At 36.3% G+C, this 25,740-nt stretch overlaps 1 protein-coding gene and 1 long non-coding RNA gene across 51 annotated transcripts in view; one reads left to right on the forward strand and one right to left on the reverse strand.

Moving 5' to 3' along the window:
* The window catches only part of NRCAM (neuronal cell adhesion molecule), a 304,888-nt gene that overhangs the window by 274,850 nt on the left and 4,298 nt on the right, over positions 1–25,740 (forward strand). For 15 of the 50 annotated variants that reach the window (XM_021936170.2, XM_017957085.3, XM_021936176.2 and 12 more), the window contains 7 exons: positions 54–176; positions 1,476–1,661; positions 2,733–2,768; positions 9,732–9,857; positions 11,055–11,207; positions 17,160–17,291; positions 18,109–18,187. In XM_021936170.2, the coding sequence (XP_021791862.2) occupies positions 54–176; positions 1,476–1,661; positions 2,733–2,768; positions 9,732–9,857; positions 11,055–11,207; positions 17,160–17,291; positions 18,109–18,187 (835 nt within the window). Of the gene's footprint in view, positions 1–53; positions 177–1,475; positions 1,662–2,732; positions 2,769–9,731; positions 9,858–11,054; positions 11,208–17,159; positions 17,292–18,108; positions 18,188–21,222; positions 21,285–25,740 lie in introns of all 50 variants that reach the window. The other 35 variants (XM_009203691.4, XM_021936182.2, XM_021936184.2 and 32 more) reach the window with 8 other exon arrangements.
* Positions 96–25,464, reverse strand: LOC103883159. Its single transcript, XR_645290.3, has 4 exons — positions 25,374–25,464; positions 12,192–12,290; positions 9,166–9,282; positions 96–181 (listed from the first exon to the last, which is right to left on the reverse strand). It is a non-coding gene; the product is annotated as an uncharacterized LOC103883159 (long non-coding RNA).

A 25,740-nucleotide genomic window follows, 5' to 3' on the forward strand; every position in this document is an offset into this window, starting at 1 on the left:
CATGTTGAAACATTCAGAAATCCTTGTGTTGACTGTAAGTTCTCCCCTGTAAGTCCCCAGTGCTCCCTCGTCTTTGAAGATTGTGAATCCAACACTGGACTCTCTCACTTTGGAATGGGATCCACCGAGCCACCCGAATGGCATTTTGACAGAGTACACCTTAAAGTATCAGCCAAGTAAGCTGTTGGGAGGAAGAAAAGGGGAGATATGGTTTTATTTTATTTTATTTATTATTTTAATTGACAAATAATTGTACCTCATCATGGGGTACATACAGTGATCAGATCAGGGGAATTTGCATATTCATCTTCTCAAATATTTATCATTTATTTGTGTTGGAAACATTTAATATCCTCCTTCTAGCTGTGTATGGAACACCAGAACTTAGTCTTTGTTTCTAGCTATTCTTTTGTATCCTTTAACTGATCTCTCCCTATCTCGCCTTCCCCCTGTCCTTCCTTTATCTCTGGGTTCCTGTGTTCTACTTTTTACTTCTGTGACATGAACTTTTCTTAGCTTCCACCTATGAATCAGAACATGTGGTATTTAACTTTCCATTAGAAATACAGGTGTTTTTTTTTTTTTTTTGAGATGGAGTATTGCTCTGTCACCCAGGCTGGAGTACAGTGGCGCGATCTCGGCTCACTGCAAGCTCCACCTCCCAGGTTCACGCCATTCTCCTGCCTCAGCCTCCCAAATAGCTGGGACTACAGGCGCCCGCCACCACGCTCGGCTGATTTTTTGTATTTTTAGTAGAGATGGGGTTTCACCATGTTAGCCAGGATGGTCTCTATCTCCTGACCTCGTGATCCACCCGCCTCAGCCTCCCAAAGTGCTGGGATTACAGGCGTGAGCCACCGCGCCTGGCTAGAAATACAGTTTTAAAAATACTTAACTGTTATCAGAAAATACAAACTAGTTTTTCTTTATGTCTTTAGAATATATACATATACCTTCAAGTGTTACTTCAGAAAGAACTTCAAATCTTACTTTTTAAGAAAAATGATGTATATATTATTAAAAATTAAGTAATCTGTAGAATAATACGACCTTTAGGGGTGGAGTTTAAGTGAGTACTGTCATTAAATCAGATATGCATTTTCTGTAAATAGAAAATAGTTCCTTTGGCACAAGTCCTCTGAAGAAAAATGTTTGGGGTTATTTAACAATACGACTCCACCTGCAAGAACACAGGGGAAAAAGTTCTACTGTGATTCAACCACAAAATTCTTCTAGTTTATTAGCCAGTAGAGAACATATTCCTCCTTGTGATATGATATAATGATATGATATGATAGAACATAGTATAGGAGCTGTTAAAAAGTTATCACTTAGTTATGCTGGGCAAAGAGTGAGTGGGATTATAAAAGTCAATGTAAGCCAGGTTGAACATTTTTAGTTGATGTATTTATTTATAATAGTATTCCTATCACAATTAATGGAGAATGCACTTGTTTGTTATTTCTTATTGACAGTTAACAGCACACATGAATTAGGCCCTCTGGTAGATTTAAAAATTCCTGCCAACAAGACACGGTGGACTTTAAAAAATTTAAATTTCAGCACTCGATATAAATTTTATTTCTATGCACAAACATCAGCAGGATCAGGAAGTCAAATTACAGAGGAGGCAGTAACAACTATGGATGAAGGTAAGATGGGTATGTATAAAATCCATATAATCATAACCATCATGAAATAAAAATCTTTAAGTTTATGCTTTCTTTTTCCTTCTTGCTATGGAGTGTCTATCTTACCCGATTAATGCAAACACTTATTTGTAATTTCTCATTCTGATATATAATCAGCTATGTAGTTCATATTGGACTGTGATATTTTTCAACTATGTGAAACTTTTTAAAACTTTATATTAAAATCTTAGGGCGGGAGTGAGTAAGCATAATATTTGCCACGCTTGAATTTGAAGTTCAAGAGAATGTTGTTTCCTATTTACAACTGTATATATTATATATATTCATGCACAAACATATATATGTTCACATACATATAATACATACATATATGCATACACAGACATACGCACCTGTATACACACAAATATATGTAATTCGAGTTCTGGTCCTGATTTACTGGAAATAACTTTCTAGTTCACATATTGATTTACATTTTCTAGCAAGGAAATCGAAGCAATTATTAAATAGTGCATTTATTTTGTGTTTGAGCAACAGATTTTACATTTTGGTATGTACAAAGAAAGCAAAATAGAGCATTACAGTATTTAGAAAAGGAATTAACACTTCTTTTCATACTTTAAAAAGTTATTCTGAAAATCTTGAGATTCAATGAAAATTATCAAAAATATTATAAAAGATTTTCTGGTTTTGCATGTCTCTAAATTGTAGAGTTGTTTAAGTATTATTCATTTGACTATCTTTGATAGCATAAAAAATTGACAATTTCTGTCCAAAAATTGGTTTGAAATATCCTAAGCCTTCTTACATAATAAACAAGTATGAATAATGCACCTTAAGAAATGTGTTTGAATACCCAGTATTCAAACAGGGTATCCTGATAAAATGTTGTTACTGGAATTGAATACTGGATAAGTTTGGGGACACCAACATATCTATGTCCCCTATACCTGATGTGGTACACTTCATTCTTCTTGCATGCTTTAGCGTTTTAATAAGTGTTTTTGTATTGCTATACATGCTCATGGGTGTGTTACATCTAACTATATAGTGTCCTGTTTCTGTTTCCCTTCATTAAAGCTGGTATTCTTCCACCTGATGTAGGTGCAGGCAAAGGTAAAATAATTCATCTGCATGACTTTATACATGTGTGAAATTTGCAATGTGAAACATGGGGAAGTGCAGCATGGGTAAAACAGAGAAAATAAAATATGCCTTGAACCACCAAAAGAAGAGATCTCATCCAATCTTGACTTCGAAATTAATTTCTAGTCCTTTCTTTACAAGTAGAAAGCCACATATTGAATTCTCCAAAAATTTTTTCTTGAGACTTATCCCTGGTACAAATCCTAATCTTAGCTTTTAATACTATGATTTTGGCTGGATCAGACAGGACCAAAACTGTGGATTTGTCACAGATCCTCTATATTCCCATGCCACATTATTTGGGGTTCAGAAATATTAGCCCTGTGATGAAAGCAGCCTGGTAGAAATCAGATCAACCAAGCTTCCTGTTCTATTCTGATTTAGCTGCTCTTCTTGTAGACACAGTGTACACTCGGCTGCCATTGCACAAAACTGTCTATTTGGAATTACAGCATAGCAATGCCCTCCAACTGGTTTAGGACTAAGTCTCCCCAAGCTTAGGGTCCCCTACAAGTGAGTCTTCCAGGTGACCAATATGGTCTTCTCAAATGTGTTATCCCATCCTGTCTTTACCCAACTGCCTAAGTCTCTTCCTCCTGAGTAACAGCCAACAATCCGCAATGGATTACTTTCGTTCTCCTTTATTTCTGACAGCTCTCTGGGTCAGAAAGATTTGTTGAGAGAATGGGCTTGAATAAGTTGTAATATGTCTTCCATTTGTGGCAATGCCAAAGATGCCCCAGTCTTTGACCCCTGGCTGCTGGTTGACCACTCAGCTTTTTAGAGAGCAGTGGAGCATCTGCCACTGGGCACTGTTTTCATGTGGCATGCCCATGGTCAGGGGTTTCCCTGGGCTTTCACAGATCAGGTGAGTGTAAACAGGAATGAAGAAAAGGAAGACCAAGAGAAAAATGTGCTTTGCCCTATATTATTCAACTCTTGTGAGCTTAGACTTGATAGATTTATTCTATTTGCTTAGAAATTTGCTTATATTCAGAGCTTTGGTAAATTACAAAATATCAATCAGATAGATTTTGGAGGTATTGAATAAGAACTATAGCCATTTTCAGTAACCTTGAGAGTATTATATCTGTAGTTTTAGACTTGAAAGGATGAAGTTGTAAAAATTCAAAATTTCTATATCATGGAAGATGTAAACTTACTTCTGTTTATTTTTTTACTTCCTTCCTATGATAATTAGATATCAGTTAAAATTATTAGTTGTTTTACAATAATATATTGCTTTATAACTTCAACTGGAGCATTTCACTAAAAGCCTGGCCTTGTTTCCTATGCAGTGGACATGTCACTGTGGCCGTGCCTAGAGCTGATAGCAGAGAAATTGTGCTTGAGCAGGACTGTCTGTGAAGCAAGTCTGAATTCTCAATGGACTTGTCACGTTAGAAGCAGATGTGCACTCCACTGGAAAAACATCACCCCTCTGTTTTTAATAAATTCAAACTGAAATCTTTATTTAAAGAGTTTTGGTTTTACCATTTGATGTTACTTATTTGAATTGTGAGCTACTTATGGTTAGAGAGACAAGCAAAAATGGAGTGTCTGAAAGTTCATTAAGCCCCCAGTATTAAAATCTGATGGATCTCAGATAAGAAAAGGAATAGTGTTTAAATAAGGGGTAAAAAAGGCTAAATCTGACCTTAATTTTAATATGGTTTATTTTAATAGTTTAGCAGTAGTTAAATATGGCTTACATAAAAGGATATTTTGCCATGGTAAGACTTTAAACTGCTCAAGCGTAATTTGCGATCCTGGGTTTTCCTTCCTTAAAAATATTTCTTTTTTTCAATCTGAAAATGAATTCTATCCTCTTCTCTATTTCCCTTCTCCATGTGGAGTGTAGCTGCTCTGTGACAGGAGAAAAATTAAAGTTCTCCACTATCCTTCCAAATTTTAATTTTTTAAATGTATCTTTTAAATTTTTATTTAAATCAGGACAAAAGGGAATAAATAAGAGATGAATAGAGATAAAACATGTGATATCGTTAGCTATAGAAGCATCAACATGGCCGGACATGGTTGCTCACACCTGTAATCCCAACAGTTTGGGAGGCCGAGGCGGGCAGATCACCTGTCGTCGGGAGTTCACAACCAACATGGCCAACGTGATGAAACCCCATCTCTAATAAAAATACAAAAATTAGTTGGGCGTGGTGGCAGGCACCTGTAATCCCAGCTACTCAGGAGGCTGAGGCAGGAGAATTGTTTGAACTTGGGCGGTGGAGGTTGCAGTGAGCCGAGATTGCACCACTGCACTCCAGCCTGGGCAACAAGAGCGAAACTCCATCTCAAAAAAAAAAAAAAAAAAAAAGAAGCATCAACATCTAATATGATTTTATTATGAATTATGATTTCATGAAAATTGGTTTTAATTCATTTCTGGTCAAAGAGGGGAAAAGAAATGCATCTGAGTTTACATTTTTTAAATTTTCTTACAGATTTTAAGAGATGTTAATGAAACCTAAGTTTTCAAATGTATAATTACAAAAGGATTATAAACCTGAAGGAAAACCCATGATAATTCAATTAACTATATGATGCCATACTAACCCTTCTTCTTACCATTCTCCTCAATATAATTAAATACTCAAGACCTTTGAGTCATTTATTTTTGTCCTTTTCCTTGTTGGATTAAAGCTCTCAATATTTGTGTAGGAATTACAGTTGATTGGCATATTTTTTTAATTTCTGTGTCTCTTTAAATGAGGCTGGGTGTGGTGGCTCATGCCCGTAATCCCAGCACTTTAGGAGGCCGAGGCAGGCAGATCACTTGAGGTCAGGAATTTGAGACAAGCCTGGCCAACATGGTGAAAGCCTGTCTCTACTAAAAATACCAAAATTAGCCAGGCGTGGTGGTACACACCTGTAGTCCTAGCTACTCGGGAGGCGGAGGCAGGAGAATTGTTTGAACCCAGGACGCAGAGGCTGCAGTGAGCTGGAGGCTGCAGTGAGCCAAGATTGCGCCACTGCACCCCAGCCTGGGGGACAGGACAAGACTCCATTTCATAAATAAATAAATAAATGATTTCAGGGTCTGTAATTCTAGGAAGTAGACCTGTGAAGGCATGTGTAGAAATGAACCAAAAATGTGCAGGCTCAAAAAGATTTATGTTCCCAGTTTTGCTGATGATCCACAGTGCCATATCCATTGCATTTGATCTGGCACTCTGGGGACCAAGCATCAAAATACTCTCCTAGGGTAATTAGCTGGAATACAGAAACAGGGAGAAACTAACTGGCAAGGCAGGAATCTGCATTCTTGACCTAATGTGCAGCCTGCTGTGGGCAAGCAGTTAGGAGTGAGTAGAGAAAGGTACTGAGGATCAGCCAGTGCTGAACCCCTTCTGTGACCTGACTCTCACTGTGTTCTTTTACTGAAGAACCCGTAAATACAAAATGAAATTCCTTTTCTGGCCTAAACGAAAACAAAACAAGACAGATCTAGAAGCATAGAAGGTTCAATCAGTTCAACAGTGAACGTCTCTCTGGCACATAAAACCACCCGCCTTTGTTTAAGAAGCTGTGTATAAAGACAGTAAGACAAACCCTGGCCTTGACATGCTTAAAATCTAGCAGGTAAGACCAACGTAATAAATAATAACATAATAAATTGACACTAAACTAGAAATTGGAGCAAAATGTTATCTGAATACAGAGGCGTGAACCATTTATTTTGCCAAGCAGAATCAGGAAAAGCTTCACAAAGAAAATAATATTGAACTGGGCCTTGAAGCCCAGTTTTTGTTTTGTTTTATTTTTGGCAGATGAGTCAGGGAGTTGCAGTGTGTAAAGTCTCAGTAGGGGTCATAAGCACATGGGGTTTGAAAACATACTGGATGTCTGGGTTATACCAAGCGGTCCACTTAGGCTGACATGTAGAGAGTGTGTGGAAAAGAGAAGACCCTGAGATGGGAATGGAGCAGTGGGCGGGGCCAGATGGTAACAGCTCTGAACGGCTGTGAATGCTCTGCTAAGGAATTTGTATTTACCTATAGGCAGAGTTTTAAACAGAGAAGTAGCTAGATTAGAGTTATAGTTTCAGCAGCTAAATGTAGGTAACTACACTGGTGGTCTCTACAGAGGAAGACTTACAGCTGGGAGAGGCACACAGGAAACAGCCCGTTGGGAAAGCCCAGAGACGGGACACTGGAGCTCCCTGTATGGTACCACATAGGTGCTCTGTGAGTCAGAAAGTGGATGAGTGGCAATTAAAAGGAAGGAGAGTTTGAATTCTCTATAGTAAAAGTGGCTAAACAGCATGCCTTAGGAAATTGTGGTATCTTTTCTGGGTACCTGTAAGAATAAGCTAAATGCAAATTTCCAGTGTATAATACTTTATTATTAACTATAACTAGTAATATGCTGCTGTACATTAGATCTCTAGAACTTGTTCATCTTATAACTGAAAGTTTGTACCCTTTGACCAACATCTCCCATTTCCCCAACCCCCACTCCACCCCTAGCCCCAGGCAACCACTATTCTACACTCTGTTTCTCTAAGTATAACTTTTTTAGATTCCATATGTGAACCCCAAAAATCTGAGACAGGTTTTAGTTAATTTAGAAAGTTATTTTGCCCAGGTTGAGAACATGTTCCTGTGACATACCCATAGCTCAGGAGGCTCTGAAGACATGCGCCCAAGGTGGGCAGAGCACAGTTTGGTTTTATACACTTTAGGGATATATGAGACATCAATCAACATATGTGAGATGAACATTGGTTTGGTCTGGTAAGGCGGGACAACTCGAAGGAGGGAGTGTCCAGGTCTTGGTAGGTGAGAGACAAACGGTTGCATTCTTTTTGAGTTTCTGATGAGCCTCTCCGAAGGAGGCAGTCAGATATGCATTTATCTCAGTGAGCAGAGGGGTGACTTTGAAAAGAATGGGAGGCAGGTTTGTCCTAAGCAGTTCCTGGATTGACTTTTCCCTTTAGCTTAGTGATTTTGGGGCCCAAAGATTTATTTTCCTTTCACACACATTTAAGTGAGATCATGCAATATTTGCCTTTCTGTGTCTGGATTATTTTAGTTAGCACAGTATCCTGCAGGTTCATCCATGTTGTTGCAAATGGCAGGATTTCTTTCTTTTTTAAGTCAGAATAATATTCCATTATATGTGTGTGTGTATATATATATGGTAATTTCTTTATCCATTCATCTGTCAATGGATATTTAGATTGTTTTCATATCTTGACTTTGTGAATAATGCTGCAATGAACATAGGAGAGTCGATACCTCATAGAGATACTGATTTCATTTCAATAAAACTAGAAACAAAATAATGAACAGTTTAGAGAAGAAACTCTGAGAAGGGAGCACCCATAGAAACCAATGTAAAAAATAAAAAAAAACTAAATGCTCTTTTTTTAGAAGTACTTTGCTCTTCTGTTAGTAAATGCTCTTTGTGTTAGAAGTATTATGGTTCTGCCTTGAACATCTTCCATAATTACTCCAAGATTAAATTCCTTAGTTTCAGGATTCCAAAATTTTTTAAGAAAATTAATGTTTTTCCTGGGTTGCCATCGATGTTTTACACATGTGTGCATATTTGCTGTCATTGATTGATCATATTCCTATTATTTTTTCCTATAAGAAGAATATCTCAGAAAACTAAAATTAACTAGGTCCACAGAAGGACTCTGAATAATTCAGTAATCAGTTTTGCCCTCTGCTGTTTCCCCATGCTTAGCACAAAGAGATACAAAATTTGCATGTGTTGTTGAATTATATTTTAGAAGTCAAGAGCATTATTTAACCGCTTTAATATCTTTCTTTTCTTAATTCTAAGAAGTGTAATTTTATTACATTGCTTTGAACAAAGGTCTTTAGCTTCTACATTTTATAAACATGTCTTAGAATATAATTTTAGTGTCTTGGTAAACCCATTGATGCTGTCGGATTTACTATCCTAGTAAATTTTATGTGGGATAATAAATTGATCTTATTTTTTAACTACTGAAGTTAACACATCTGTAAATGTTTCGTTTTTAGTTTACGCTATTGAGGTAGGACTGATAGAATTGCCAGCCTTGGGTATTCAAATAACATTTTTTAATGACTTTAGATGTTGTCTTTACCCAGTAGCAAGCATGTAGCATCATCTGGTCTCCATAATTTGGATTTTTAAGAAGCTGTTTAGGTTGCACTATGATTTTTCAGAAAATGCTTTGTAACAAACAGTTAACAGGTAAGATTGTCTTGCTCTCTGGGAAATGTTACATGAAATAGTTTTTACTCCTTTTATTTATTCTTTCTTAACTTCTGATAGAACATATCTGCAAATTTCTTTTGCAGCTTCTCTTCCAACATCCCCTAACCATCCATCATTCTCTAAAGCAGGGGTTCCTTACCTGGGGTCCCTGAGTTTCCCAGAGGTTGATTCTCAAAGAAGTCTGTTTCTTAAAACAGATCAAAAGCGCTGTTCAAAGGGGCATTCTCTGTCACACCAACACAGATTTTTCAAAGACCTACATTGAGATGACAAATAGAAGTGAAAAGTAGCCACATAGTATTGGGGTTTACCTCGGGGTCTCTGACATTCCATGACGACATCTGTCCCTGGGATTGTTCAGCAATCCCCCTCTCCATCACACATTAATAAATGAAGACGGTGACATTTCCTGAGACTGTATCTAATGGACAACAGTTAACATTGTTTAGAACCCATATAATAGAACTCATATATTTTAATATCATGCATCATTATTTCTGATATTTAATTTATTTCCTAATGCTGTAATTTAAGAAACAAAAAAATTTCTGTAATGAAAGCAAAGCATGAGTGAACCCTAAATTTTAGCTGTAAATTCTTATTTAATTCTATTTGCATAATTTCACAGTATTTAAACTTATTTTATATTCGTGTGTATGGTGCTGCAATATGATTGTTTGTTTTATTTTTCTATTGTATGTTTAGTTCAAGCAGTAAATCCCAGGATCAGCAATCTTACTGCCGCAGCTGCTGAGACCTATGCCAATATCAGTTGGGAATATGAGGGACCACAGCATGTGAACTTTTATGTTGAATATGGTGTAGCAGGCAGTAAGAAACAATTTCATTACCCGATTTTTAGTTTGGGGGATGCATTTTAAAAGATTAAGAACATTCTTAGGAATTTAGTATGGATCATCTTGAAAAATAACTTGATCCAATTAAATGAATGACTTATCTAAAAAAAAGTATAGTGAACCGTCGGCCTACCACATATTATATGCACAACTAGGAATTGCTTTTTTGTGTTATTAATAACAGATGGCATATGTTCCATTACGTATGTTATTTTCATATCATAGTACTTAAAACTGGTTCTATGCCCACAACACATAAACAAGAATAGGAAGGAATAATTATATTTGCAAGTACAAGTGGGAAAAAAGAAAAGGTTTTTTTTTTCAAATTGTACTTTGAAGTAACAGAAATCAAACTGACTTGAAAGTATTCATTTTGCCCTAACTAGCCCAACAGAATTTTATAAGAAACTGCAGAAAATTAATACTTTGGGAGAGCATTCATTATGTTTTAATGTTTGATATGTTCTCAAGTCAGGCATTCTTCGTAGATCCTGGCCACATCTACTGGGAGATGGGGCAGCTTTCACTTTCAGCAGTCTGTGAAAACCAGTGCCCCCTCCTAAATGCAGTGTGCTTATATAGAACAAATGAGGTGGCCGATGTTTGTGACAAAGTGTTGAACAGAGTCCAATTTTCTGTTTAAGCCTTTATCATGCCAGTAAATATTTTTAGAAATGACGATCCCTTTAGAAAAACCAATACCTGGGAAAGGTTGAATCAATTAATTGGATACATTGGAAGGCATTTAAGTTTACCGAAAGATTCATCTTGTGAATCTTAAAAAACAATTTTTCCCATAGTTCATTTAAGCTATTTAATGTATAACAGTTCTTTTGATAAACATCTTTAGAGAAACTCAACAGTTTCATAAGGCAAGGTGCAGATAAAGAACCTTCCTTTGTGTTAAAGAGGAGAATTAATACAATGGGAATATATACAATTAATAAGCAAGCTAGATACCCAGTCTATTTTTCTTTGAGGATATTTTCCTGTAGGTCATTTAAATTGATTTATTTGACATGACTACATTTATAATAATCTAAAATGGTAAATCTAAGCATCCTACATCTTGTCTTTAGCTTATAAAGAATTTTCCTTTCTTGAAGCATTAAGTGACTTGTGGTCCCTTAAAATATTCAAATTTGTTGTTTTTGCAAAATTTCCATAGGCAAAGAAGAATGGAGAAAAGAAATTGTAAATGGTTCTCGGAGCTTCTTTGGGTTAAAGGGTCTAATGCCAGGAACAGCATACAAAGTTCGAGTTGGTGCTGTGGGGGACTCTGGTTTTGTGAGTTCAGAGGATGTGTTTGAGACAGGCCCAGGTGAGGCGCACACCACACCTGTTCTGGCTCCCGCTCAGAGGTGGAGGCCGCCAGGTGCTCCAGCTGGAGATGGGGGCTGGTGGAGCTGTGTTATGGGTAGGGCATGAATGTCTTTCTATGGGGCCCTGTTGGGTTGGGAGTTTTGTTTTTTGTCTTTGGTTCTTTATATCAAATGAATTATGGAATTTAGCAAATCATCTTCTAGCCACATTATTACCAAAAACCATCACAAAAATAGACTTAAATATGATTTTAACTTATGTTATGTAAAGAATTCAAGTGTTCATATCACATATGTAAACTTTCCCTCAGTGTTAAACTGAAATTTTTAAAGTGCTTTTGAAGATGAAAGAACTTACAAGAAAGTCACAATTCTGGCCGGGCGCAGTGGCTCACGCCTGTAATCCCAGCACTTAGGGAGGCCGAGGCAGGTGGATCACCTGAGGTCAGGAGTTTGAGACCAGCCTGGCCAACATGGTGAAACCCTGTCTCTACTAAAAATACAAAAATTAGCTGGGCATGGTGGCGGGTGCCTGTAATCCCAGCTACTCAGGAGGCTGAGGCAGGAGAATCGCTTGAACCCAGGAGGCAGACGTTGCGGTGAGCCAAGATTGCGCCATTGCACTCCAGCCTGGGCAACAGAGTAAGACTCCATCTCAAAAAAAAAAAAAAAAAAGAGAAAGAAAAGAAAAGAAAGTCACAATTCTTTATTTCAAAATGGCCTACAACCCAGCAGAACCCTGCAGTCTGCTTAGACAACTGATAGAGATATTATTACATTTGTATGGAACAAGAACTTGTACAATTCATATGCTACATTTTTTATCACACCAAATTTTACTGCCTGTATATATTTACTTCTGTGAATATTATCAAAATATACAAGTAAAAAGTGAAGTTTCTAAAATAAAGAAAAATGTTCATGTGAAATGCAAGAACATTCGTATTTGCTCACTAGATGGAGAACAATCTCTGCTTACTTACATTTCAACAAGAGTTGTTTGTGGTACATGTTCACTCTGCGGTTCATACCCCTATATTATTTTCAGTCACTGCATGCGTTCTTAAAGAAATGTGCATATCCTGTAGAATACATTACACAATGTATTTTTTGTGACTTTCATTAACAAAACATTATGATTTTTAAAGTCAGGTTTTACAGTTTAGAAAAATATAAATCATAAGTGGTTTTAAAAAAGAAACCAACAATAATGTGTTAAACTATATTTTAAAGATATTCGTTTGCTAAAATCATAATGTTTTAAGAAAACCACACATTTTCTGTTATTCTGTTTTTTGTATTTCATATCTATGTACATATTTATGTACATAGTTCTAGGAAAACTGTGTGTTAAACTTAAAAGGGTAATATCTAATCAATTCGTAGCTAGTTTACAAGGTTTTTGTTTGTTGTTATTGATAACTTTTATTTTCAAAATGCTAAAAGCTCAAGTAGATATTATCTTCATATATAGCTGGAATGCTAATAATAGTAATAGGACTAGCATTTAGTCAGCTCTCCTATACAGCAGGAAGTGGTTTTCTCATTCAGTCCTTACAACAATCCTATGCTGTAGGCATCATTATTACTCCACTTACCCCTCAAGTCAGAGAGGTGGAGTACCTGCCAGGTCACCCAGTAGGAACGTGATAGAGCTGGGATTAGAAGCTTGTCCTTCCATCTCCAGAAGAAAGGCCCTCCCTATACCCCACTGCAAGGTCACAAAGGTCCATAGGCTAAGGAGGACAGGCTGTCTCAGAAAGGGCAGCTTCAGTCAACACTTGGTATATCCAGTCAGTGATTCTGGACCCCTGCAGGCTGCACGTGGTTACTGGTTCTGGATTATTTATGAAGAATCTACTATGTATAAAAATGACCTGTTGTTAAAATTGTTAGAAATGCTTAGGAAAGGAAAAAGTGACTTTAGCCAAAGTTAGATTCACCCTCAAAATCAAGTTGTAGCATTTTTTGTCCTTTTATAGGACAAAAGACAACTCCTTTAGAAAATTATTTTTCACTCAGCAGTGTAATGCCTACAGTTCCAGCAGCAACTGCCAGATAGTTCAAGATGAGGAATCATGATAGGTGGACCTTCTTGTGAGCCTGTGATGGAGAGACAGGACAAGGTCACAACCAGTTCTTGTCACTTTTTACATATAAATGTATTAAAAAGAACAAATATTGAGTCAACTCTAGTGACCTTAGTTAACACATCACCTGTAAGAGCAAATGCTGCTAGCATTCTAGAATGTCTCAGTTTACCATTACGCGGCCTCCCTTTTCCCAGTTCACAATGCTCCATCCTTTGGGGCTGCTGGGTTAACTCCAGTGTGAAACCACCGTCTGCCACTGCTCCTGCTCCTCCTCTCCTCTCTTCCTTCTGGGTTCGCGGTGTAAGGATGTCAGTGTTTGGCATGAAAGCATATCATTGGCTAATTTTTAAACTCTGCATTCATGATCTACTTCTCTCTCTTCTTCTGAGTTCTGCTAACTTTAGGACCCTAGACTCAACTTTCATCTACAATTGTTTCATGAATCTTCCTACCATTACACCGTCTCTCCCTTTTATAGTCTGGATTTTTAAAGTATATTTCTTAATTTTTTTCCTATGGCACAAACTGAAAAACAAACGAGATAGGCGGTGTCCTGATGCTGCACTTCTTCCCCGTACTACTGGAATGACCTTTCATTACCGCCACCCCACCTCGTGTGACCGCTCATTAGCGCCACTCCCTGCCCCCGTTTGACCTCTCGTTAGTGCCACCCCATCTGGTATGACCAGATCTGACCTCTCATTAACGCCATCCACCTCGTCCCCTTCCTCTTTTACCTGTGTCCCTCAATTACCCAGTCTTTCTTGTCGTCACAAAGGATTTAAAACAGATTTGTTTCCCGGGGCCTAACGGGTTTTTTGTCAGTTGTTTCCAAACTTTGGTTAAGGTCACATTTTGCTCTTCCTAAATACATCTAAGCATTTGAACAGGACATTTTCATCCATAGTGCAGTCTTCATAAATAGTAGAGAACAAATAACCATTTCCCTCACCCTGTCTCTCTTCTATGTTGATTCTATGGTTCTGAGGACTCAAGAGCATTTTCCTCAGAGACCTCCTATCACAGAGCACAGATACCCATGACAGCAAGCAACGCCAGAGCAGAAGACTGTGGTAAAGCTGACCTACAGAAAACAAAGCAAATCTCATTCTATTTTCATGTTCTTTATATGTGTTTAATTTATCATTTTCTGGATTACTCAAATAATACATGAATATAATTTTATTTTTTTAAAAATTCAGATAGTGAAGATTCTCTTTTACTCTGCTACTCAGCCCTACCCAGCCCTTCAATGGGTGATACCCTCCCATTGAAACTGACTCTAGAAGGAAAACCCACATAGGTTTAATTCTCTCTATGTAGGGGGTGTGTGTGTGTTTGTGGTGCACGATCGTGGTTATGGCTTGGATTTGTATGTCCCAGATGATTTTAGATTGTCCTGATAGGCCTCTTTTAATCATTCTGGAATTTAAATCTTTTATTTTATGCATGGAAACTCAATAGAAGTTTTTATTCCATTTACACAGTTTCTGTTTTATATCAATTTCTGGTGTACTTGTGTGTGTCTGAATGTGACTGTGTATGTGCACACATGCACCTATTACCATATTGTGTCTGCCTATTTTAAATAATAGGGCAGTGAAACATTTTTTTCTTTTTGACATAGAGGCAGAAATTCAAAGTCAGTGTGGATGTTTGTACACCACCCATCAAACATCCATCCAGTTTTTGCATGGTTGCATAGCAGCAAACTGCCAGTCAGTAGTTCGATTTTGGCAGTCACCATCCTTGTAGAACAATATCTCTGCTGGTACCTGAGTATCTTGTTTTTCCCTTTTTAGTTGCATTTAATTAGATGGAAAATGTAAATGCTGAATCTATTATGACAGGGCTGTAAATCAGCACACTAAAAACAAGAACTAACTTTAGTCAAATGCTTAAGAGACTTAATGCCGTTTGGTTTTTGGTTCAGTTTTGAAGAAAAAGCACAGAGTGGGCGTTAATTGAAAGAAATATGTTGCCAAAGCAGATGTAATGATGGACTTTAATACCTTTTTGCCTGTCTCAGAATAGGAAGTGCCTATAGCATTTTATTCTTTAACTGAAGACTTTTGCAGATTTGATATCTGGATTATTTTTAGGAATACATTACAGCAGTATAATATAATGGCTAGTGGCATATTTTCTGGAGTCAGACACAGGTTGCTCCAACTTTTCGGCAAGTTCTTAATCTTCTCTGGGCACGGCTTTATTCCTGATGCCTACCTCAGAGACTTGTTGTAAAGATTAAATGAGATATGCCTTCAGCACAGTGCCAAGCCTATGGTAAGGGTCCAAAACTGTTAGCCATCAGTGTTTTTACCATTGTCTTCATCTTCATCATCATGACTGTGGTATGTATATGGCAAGGAGAAACTACCTAAACTGGTGCTTTACTTGTATGTGGCTATAATACAGCTCAAAACTTCACTAACTAATGAGGCATGAGGGCCTATTGGGAAAAGGCTACCAGCCTTTGACTTGTATTTCAAATAAGGTATTTTTGCTTCTCATTTTATTTATTCTACATATGTCCATATTTTTTTTAACCTTCCTCTTCACACTTGATTTTTAGCATTTCCTTTTTCTCCCTAAACTTTATATGGAGAAAAAGAGGCAATGAGATGCTATTCTTGCAACATTGGCAGAACCTGGGATATGCGTAGTCATGTTTATTTCTGCATCCAGAGATCACACACACCTAACTCAACTGTGTAAAATATATTCAGAAGAAATTCAGTCAAATTAAAAGCATGATATAAGCATGCTTATGGAGTCAAAAGAAGAAAATGTTTTATCTTGATTATGGTCAAAAGAGAGAAAATAAAGGTCTTTTAAAAAATAATTTATGCCAGTTAATTAAGCAAATCTGCATGGGCATGTCTGAATAGTCATTGATGCTGCACTTTTTCCCGTAAGATTGATACTTTAAAATAATACCCAAAATGCTAATTATTCTGTGGTTTTCTTAGAAATTTTGCTTATTATGACTGATGGAATAAGGGGTTTCACATTTATTAAACAGAATAGATGAACACTGAAAGGATATGTATACACATAAGTGAGTACTTTCTTTACAAACTAGTCACTTGGGCAAATAATGATTTCATTGACTGAGAGATATGCCAATCTTTTGAATGGATCCTTAGCAATAACAAACATTGATTCTTTGAGGGTAGATTTGGTTTTTCAGAAATTTCCACTCAGAACCAACTCTTGTGAATGAGATGAATAACAAATCTAAGGAATGAGGTGAATAACAAATCTAAGTAATATTTTGGGTGCAAATTGAGCTGCTATATAAAACAATACAGCTGTTTTTCTGATCTGGAAAGGTTTCTTGTGTGGACCGTTTTTTTTTTTTTAACAGATTTCTAAAAAATATCGAAAATGACAACAGCCTTGCAAGGACAGTGTAGCCTCTAAAAGCAGTTTCTTTGAAGAGAAAATACTCAATTAGATGTATACATTCTGTTCTGTTTAAAACTCAGTTTTATATTTTTCTCATTGTACTTAATGTAAAATGTATCCTGTTAACAGTGAATAATTGGTTTGGGAATTTGTTTTTATTGAGAATATATAGTGAAAATAACTGTGAACACAATGTTCACCAGGGCTTGTTAGCATTTAATGTTATCATTATTCAGATTTCTCTATTTGATTTTTTTAATGAATGAAGATTTTTCAAAGTTAAGTATTTATATAATTTCTGATTAATAATTGACAGATCCTAATTTGGGGCCACATGCAAAATATATGAAAGCTCACATAATGTGGCAATTTTTTACTCTGAGAGACTGCAGCAGTTCCCATCTCCCCTTAACCTATTGCCACCAACACCGTTGATTTATTTTCCAGCGATGGCAAGCCGGCAGGTGGATATTGCAACTCAGGGCTGGTTCATTGGTCTAATGTGTGCTGTCGCTCTCCTTATCTTAATTTTGCTGATCGTTTGCTTCATCAGAAGAAACAAGGGTGGTAAATATCCAGGTAAGAAAGAAAGATTAAAATTGCTTTATAATGCTACATAATAATCCATTAAACTAAAAAGAAATAATGGGGGTAATCATGTAGATTGTAATATTATGTCTTCCCAGAGCCATGAGTTTGGAGTTTCTCTTCAAATGACTTTTGATCCCTTTTTATATAATGGCAACCTAAACATTGTCAACGATCATAAGGCATTTGGAGGATTAAATCAATCTGTTCTCTGAAAACAGTAGTGAGTCTACTTTCTTAGACTCCACATAAGTTATGGATGCTGAAGTAACACCTAAAACCAACTGGCAAGGGGAGAGTTGCAGGGAAGGTGCATGGAGTTTTTCAGAGGAAGTAATGCATGAACTAAGTCTTCATATTGTGATGTGTGACATTGCTTTCCCTATGATGTAATGGTTTATTCAATTTAGCGGACCCATTAAATTTATATTTCCTTTACCTGACCATTTTCCCTTCAGTGACAAGAAAAAAAAAATCTGTGAAAGAATAGGCTTACAAAAACAATTTGCAACCATTAATATAGTTAATAAATAGATTGGTAAAATAGGGGGAAATCTTAGGAACTTAAAAATTATTTATTTATTGGGTGAGACTAGTCAACTTTATGTGTTAATAAATGTACATTCTATTGAGTTGCCTCAAAAATAAAACACCAACATATATGTGTGGCCACAATATATATGGTTGTACAACATCTACTTGTGTATAGAATTATTTTTCACTGCTGTATATCTCAAAGAATGCTCTCATGGACTTTGAATAAGAAAGAACAGGATCAACAGAAAATCATATCATTTTGACATTTTAGTTAAAGAAAAGGAAGATGCCCATGCTGACCCTGAAATCCAGCCTATGAAGGAAGATGATGGGACATTTGGAGAATACAGGTGAGCCCTGCTTCTCTGCTCTTCATCTTCTCTGCCCACACGAACACAGTCTCGAGAATAGAACTCGGCCAGAACATGCTCTGCCTGGCATCTCATATTTTCCTCAAATAAAAGTTTAGGGATACTTCCATGTCTCAATGTTTACATGTCCCTCATGGTCAAACATTTTCATTTTTCATTAAAAAACTAAATTTTGATTTTAGTCATAATTTTGGAGGTGGAATGTCTCCCACTTTGTCATATTTTCCATGGGCCCATGCTGTATTGATCAATCTAATCTAGCACTGCCAGTGTGCTACTACGAGCATTAAAACAACAAAAAAGACCCCCCAATGCCTGCATTGTAAAGAAAACTATACTTGTCATCTTCTAAACATGCTGTAATAAAACCAGTGTGAACAGACTTTTTCATCTAGAATTTGAAGCTAGTTTTCCTAAACAATACCCGTACCCTTGCCCTTTAATCATGAAATGGTGACTAGATTGTTTTAGAAGCTGTTAACTATTAAGAAATATCATAGCCCTCTAGGCAATGTGTTACTCACGGAACTTTGATGATACATTCTTGGCTTGACTCCATCATTAAGGGAAAATGTTAATATAACCTATGTGCTAAATTTTTTAAAGATCTTCTCTTTAAACAAAGATAAATCTTTTCAAGAGAAGGAAAATATTATTTTGGATTTGTTTAAAAACAGAAACAAAATATGTATTTATTTAAATAAAATGTGAGGATTCTGTTATTCTAAAAGTATACCTTTTTAAAATACCTTCTTTACCTTGCTTTTCTTTTTAGAAGCCTCTTGCTTATATAAAATACCTTTTAAATATGCATTAAGCCCACTTTGAGACATTGTTTGCAAGATGAAGAGGCTTTTAGGCGAAATAAAATATTTCACTATTGTGATTACCAGGCAGCATTTGTAGAGAAGATATTTATGTTACTTTTTACCTGTCTCTAGAGCTCATTTTTGGTTTTTCCATGTCACTATCATGTCAATATCATAGAATTTCATGTGACATAATGCTAAGGATGAAAAATATAGAACTGATTGAGAAAAAGACATATATTTTCAATAAAATCACTTTCATATCAGTTTCCATGCAGATACCTGTGTTTTTCCTTTATTATCTCAGCCCCTAAGTTTTTATATTCTGATCTCTTAAAGAGAGATAACTATGATTTCAAAAAGTTCTCAGAATTTCTGTATCTCGTGGTATAGAAAAATGAGTAGTGAGGGTTGTCTTGATATCAGAAGTTGGTTCTGGAGCTGAAGGTGTATGAAAACCTCATGCAGCATCCACACCCAGTTCACCCAAGAGGGTTTTGTAACACATTAGAGCAGCCTGCAGAAGCCCATAGCCTAGGGCATCTGGATGAGTAGAACTTCGCTGAAATAATTCACCTTTCTACATGTTTCTCCTGTAAAGCAGGTAAGCTGACAGTTACTAAATAACTTCTTATTTGTAAGAGTTCTTGTGGCTCTAATTATCGACAGGATATGCATACCACTCCCTTATTTATTGTGATGAAGCAAAATCTTTAATGTGGCCTGAAAAAAAAATATGTATTTGCATGAGTTGGAAATAAACTATTGTCTTTCATACGTTCTCCACATGGTGATGGGCTCCTATTCGACATTATCATGCCTCAGTGAATCTGGCAATGTACTGCTCACCATGTGGGTCTCAAACATCACCTTGCTCTTATGGCGATGTGAAACCATGATCTGAGGTCACGTGACTTTCCCAGATAATTGCTGCCTACTCCATTAAAACTTGACTAAAATCAAGGTTAATATTTGGGTGATGGTATACCAGAAGCCCAAACCCCACCGCTCTACAATGTATCCATGTAACAAACTTGCACATGTACCCCCTGAATCTATTTTAAAAACAAACAAAAAAAAAAACGGAGTTTGAGTTTTATGAACTAGCTTGGAATTAAAAGACTGTTAGTTTTACTTTCAACTCAGCCGTTGCCTGTGATTCATAGTTCTATAATTTCTGTTTTCTTCTACGAGCCATCTACTAACAACTTTAATAGAATTTTGTGTCTGGAGCAGTACATGGCAAGTATTTGGTTACTGGTCTCATAATCACTGTGTTTACGTCTATTTGGTCATATTTCTTTGTCTTAGTGTTAATTTATATGTGCTATGTTGGTAAAGTGTTTTCAAATAGCTGTCTTTAGCTTAGGCCTTAGTTTCTCAGGAAAGAAAGACTTTTCATTTGGGCTTATTGAGTGCAAACCCAATTGGCACAAAGACAAAATCACCTGCACACTTGTCATAAATGTAATGATAAATTTGGGAGGTGCCAAGGGAAATCAGGTTCTGATGGGTGTCTTCAACTTGAAACTTAACTCAATGATATAATTTTTTCAATGAAACTAAAAGTTCTTAAGGACAATCCCACAAGCAAAATCATTTCCCCAAAATTCCAACCACGTTTTTTACTTTGGTTTACAAAGATAGGGCTTTGTCCTTTGATTTCCTGACACTACCTCAGAATGTTTTCCCTTTGGTTTATTTTCTATTTAAAGAAATCCAAACATGTTTATTATCATAGAGGCTGTGATTAATGAAAACAGTTCCAACTGTTTATTAACAGAATCTTTTATTTTTAATAATACATTTAAGTGTCATGCACTTCCTGAAATCACCAGGGTCCTGTCTCTGCTTTGCACCTTCTGGAAGCTTTGAGCTCTGTATTATTTATTGATTCTTACTCTCTTTTATTTCAAAAATAAATTATTGTGCTGACCAGACACATACAAAATTAGGACTATTGCCTAAGTGTAAATTAATTCCATTTCTGATTTGCTTATTCACCAGTCTGAGGATGAAACCATTTCTACATGGCTGGCTCTGAGCCAGATGATATTTCATAGTGCAAAGAGGGATAGAACCTCACTGGTGGCCAAATGTGATTATATGCTATAACCCTGTGCCCTTACTCTGACACCCACCCCCAAGCAGTTACCCTCTGTTGGAAGCCTGCAGCTTTCTTTGTTTGTTTCTTTAATTATACAGACAGTAGGATCTGCATCCTTACTAGCATATAGAAAAATCAGAGAAACAATGCAACCAACAGTGTAAGTATTGTTTTATTCTTTAGATCCATTTTCCTTAAAACCAGAATAAACCTAGGTTATAAGCCATATGCCCATATTACTTGAACTCATAACTTACTACGTAATTGGTGGCTCTCACCACATGAATCTTGTCATTCATGTGAACATGGGCTTTTGGCAAGCATGCTAACCCATGCTCATAAGGCTTGAATGATGCCAAGATGTGTTGCATTCGTTATATACATTAGAGTTATTTTGCTTACAAATATGAACTGGCTTGTAAGTAGAATAATAATGAACTTTTAGAGAGTGGGTAGGAAAGAGTATTTGGGTCATGAATGTCACTTGAGCTGAGATGTGGTTTGGCCATGGGAGGGTGGTAACAACAGGAAAATCTGACAGAATTATCACAGATTCACCTGCTGTTGCCGACTTTTACTCAGTGGGATTTAACAGATGTGCACACTTCTGAACAAAGTACTGTTGAAAAACAGTATGAACTCCCTAAAAAGTTATTCTTAGGGAAAAAGAAAGGAAAGGATATATTACGATGCTTTGTCTGCCATCACAAAACTAAGAGGGAATGAAATGTTTTATGTTAGAATTTTTTTAAAAAGTTCTAAAATGCCCACTGTCTCCTCTATTATTTTACAGTGAACTCATTCTGCCAGTATTTATTGAGTGCCTACTATATGCCAGGACTTGGGAATATTCAAACCAATAGAATTTGGTCCCACTCAGGGAGTTTATAGCCTAGTGATGGATGCAGGGAAGTAAAAGAACAATGACCAGCGTGTGAAAAGTGCTATGAAAGAGATGTAACTAAGGTACCAAGGGAAGAGGGGCAGGAAGGTAAAGCCAGGTGGGCAGCATAGAAGGAGGGTGGTACAGGGAGTCTTCTAGGGGAAGTCATGCAGTTTTAGCATTGTGATAGGAACATTTCTTTCCACTGCACAATGATCTTGATTCATGAATCTAAGTCTCAAGAATATACTTGATATTGTATCAATACTTGTATACTGGATACTTTATATATATATGTCTTATTTTGAAATCCATTCAACCTTTGACATCCAAAACTAATAATTGTCTGATTCCTTAAACATTCTCATTAAAATGTGAATGAATTTTTACTTGTTTTGTAAAGCTTTGAATAATACTGCTGCCTAATCCATTAAAACTTGATTAAAATCAAGGTCTGCTAAATATATATATATATATATATATATAAATATATATATATATATATATATATATATATATATAAAACTTTTAAATCATCTTCTATGACTTCTTGATTCATCTCATTTGGGAAACTCTCCTTTCATATTTAAACTTGACATGGCAACTTCACTGAATACAATGTCAAAAGCAGTTTATTTACTATTTCATTACAAAATTCATCTTGGAATTGAAAAAGGCAAGCCCTAATACAGTGCTTCATGCAGAGTCGTAACCACTCATTACACCTGAAAAGTTCTGCATGTGTGTTGCATAAGGTATTTCTTAGGAAAAAAAAAAAAAATCTCTCTGAAGTAGGGACCTGGAGTGGAGAGAAGAGATGTGATGGCAGATGGACATGTATGCTTGTTGAACACAAACCATGTGGCAGCACTGTGCGTATGACACACAGTGATTTTTTCTCACTTAACCAGGTTCTAATTATTGAAGTATGGTATTATATCACACCACTTATTAAAGACTGGTCTTCAAAAGATCTCACTGCCCTTGAATGGCTTTTCCTGGAAAGACTCTGTTGGAGGAGGGAGCATCCCACTTCCTTCTCTTCTTTCAAGCACAGCCTGTGTTGCTGTTGATTCTCTCCTCTGCCACAGCCGTTAAACTGGAGTGAATGGATGTTTCGGGGGAGCCCCTTCTTGGCTGGTCATTAATTATAACTGATATGATTTTGTACGTAAAAACCCAAATGAATCAACAAGCAAATATTATAATAACAGAGTTCAGTAATGTTGCTCGACACAAAATTAACATAAAAGTCTTATATTTCTATGTACCAGCAAGCAATTGGAAAATAAGACTTTAAAACTTATCTAGTTATGATAGCATAAAAATATGATGTAGGAATAAAACTAACAAAAAGGTCTTCCCCCAGTTTCAAGATCCTGTATTCCATTCCATTGGTCAATCTGCCTATCTCTGCCCCAAGACTATACTGTCTTAATAATATAGGTTTTAATAAGTCTCCATATCTGCTAGGTCTAGTTCCCTAACTTCAGTTGTCTTCTTCAAGAGCCTTTTTAATATTCTTAGCCCTTTTCATTTATTTGTACATCATAGAATCAGCCTGCCAAGATGCACATAAAAACCTGCTGAGCTTTTACTGGAAATAAATTGCAACTAAAGGGCAATATGGGGAAGGTTAACATATTTACGATATTTGAGTCTTCCATCCATGGATGTAGAACATTCCTCTACTCATTCAGATCTTCTTTAATAACTCTGAATAAAAGTTTTATTTTCTTCGGAGGTCTTACACATATTTTTGTTGGATTTGTCTTTATATACTTCATATTTATGGTCTCATAAATGGAATAATATTTAAAATTTTATTTCCTAATTGTTTGCAAGAACATAAGTAGAATTGACTTTTATGCCAATCTTGTATCAAGCAACATTATGAAAAATCTCTTTATATTCTTACATTTACCTGTAGATTCGTCTGGGTTTTTTATATATACAATCATATCAGTTATGAATAATGATAGCTTCCTTTCATCTATTTCTTTTTCTTATAAAGTTGCTTAGGATTTTTAATGCAGTTTTTATTAGAAGTGGTTTATTCTAATTTATTCTAATTCTAATAATTCTAATTTATTAGAAGTGGCCATCATTATTATTTCTGATTTCAAACAAAGTTTCCAGTTCATCATTAAGGATGATGTTTACTTTAGGTTTCTTCTCGCTACCCTTAATCAGGTTAATGAAGATGCATTCTATTCCTAATGTTAGGAGTAAAAATACATTCTATTCCTAATGTTTTTATCATGAATGGGTGTTGAATTTTTTCATATATCTCTTTCTAAATTTACTGAGATTATCACATTTTTATTTTCTTCTGCTAAAATGATGAATTATATGAATTGATGTTTTAATGCTAAAATAAACCTGCATTCCTGGAATAAACCCAACCTGGATATGAAATATTGTCTTTTTCGTAGATTGCTAAATTTGGTTTGGTCATGGTTTGTTTGGGGTTTTTTCATCTATGTTCATGAATGAGATTAGCCTGTAGTTTGACTTTCTTGAAGTGTTCTTATTGGTTTTAGATATCAATGTTATACTAGCCTCATAAAATGATTAAAGGGGTGGTTCTCAGAACATATTCAAACTTTAATATGCCCAAAATGGAACCATTGATTTTCCCCTCCCAACATGCTCCACTCCATAGTAACAGTACTTCCAAGCTTCCTGTTGCTCAAACCAAAAATCATTTTCTCTGTTATTCCATATCTAACCCATCAGAAAATCCTGTTGGCTCTACCTTCAAAATATGTTCATAATCTGAGCATCTTATATCACCTCCAGTGTTCCACTCTGGTCCAAGTCACAGTCATCTCACTCCTGGATTATTGTAACATTCTCCCCTGACTCTCTAGAGCAGAGGTTGGTCAACTAAATATCTTAGACTTTACAGGCCACGTGGTCTCTGCTGCAACTCTGCAATTCTGCTGTTGTAGTGCAAAAGCAGCCGTAGACATTATGTGATAAATAGGCATGGCCTAATTTTACTGTAGTTTACCAACCCCAGCCCTCTAAGGTAGGCTATTCTCAACACTGATGGCAGAGTAGTGCTTTTAAAATATAAGTCAGAGCATGTCACTTATTATTTGAAAACCCTCCCAGGGCTTCCTATCTCACTCAGAGTTAAAGGCAGCATCCTTACAATGTCCCACAGGCCCTGATTTAGCCCTGCCACTCCCCTTACTTAACTCCTACTCTCCTACTCTGTCTCTCTCTCTCTCTCCAGCCACGCCAAGCTCCTTAGTGTTCCTAGAACATGCCAGTCTTGCCCTCACCTCAAGACATATATACTGCTTGTTACTCCTGCATGAACTGCTCTCCCTCCAACTGTCCACCTTGCTAACTCACCTCTTTTAAAGTTGTTGACCAGATATCACTGCTTGATGAGGCCTTCCTGGACATCTTATTTAATGCCAACTCTCCGTCCCTTCTCCAACACCTTCTGTAGTCTTTACTCAGCTCTGTAATTTGCATAGTGATAATCATCTTCTGACATAATATATGCATAATTTTTTATTATATTGATTGTTAATTGTATTTTCTTCCACTAGAAATAAAGCCAGTGAGGTGAGGGTTTTAATGTATTTTGTTTGCTGCTATATTCCCAGTGCTGAGAACAATCTGTCTTAGAGTAGGCACTCAGTAAACATTTATTGGATGAAGGGATGGGTGGATAGATGGCTAGACCAAAGAAATGCCACAGATGACAAATTTC

The sequence above is a fragment of the Papio anubis genome, chromosome 4 (assembly GCF_008728515.1).
Source record: "Papio anubis isolate 15944 chromosome 4, Panubis1.0, whole genome shotgun sequence".
Taxonomy (NCBI): domain Eukaryota; kingdom Metazoa; phylum Chordata; class Mammalia; order Primates; family Cercopithecidae; genus Papio; species Papio anubis.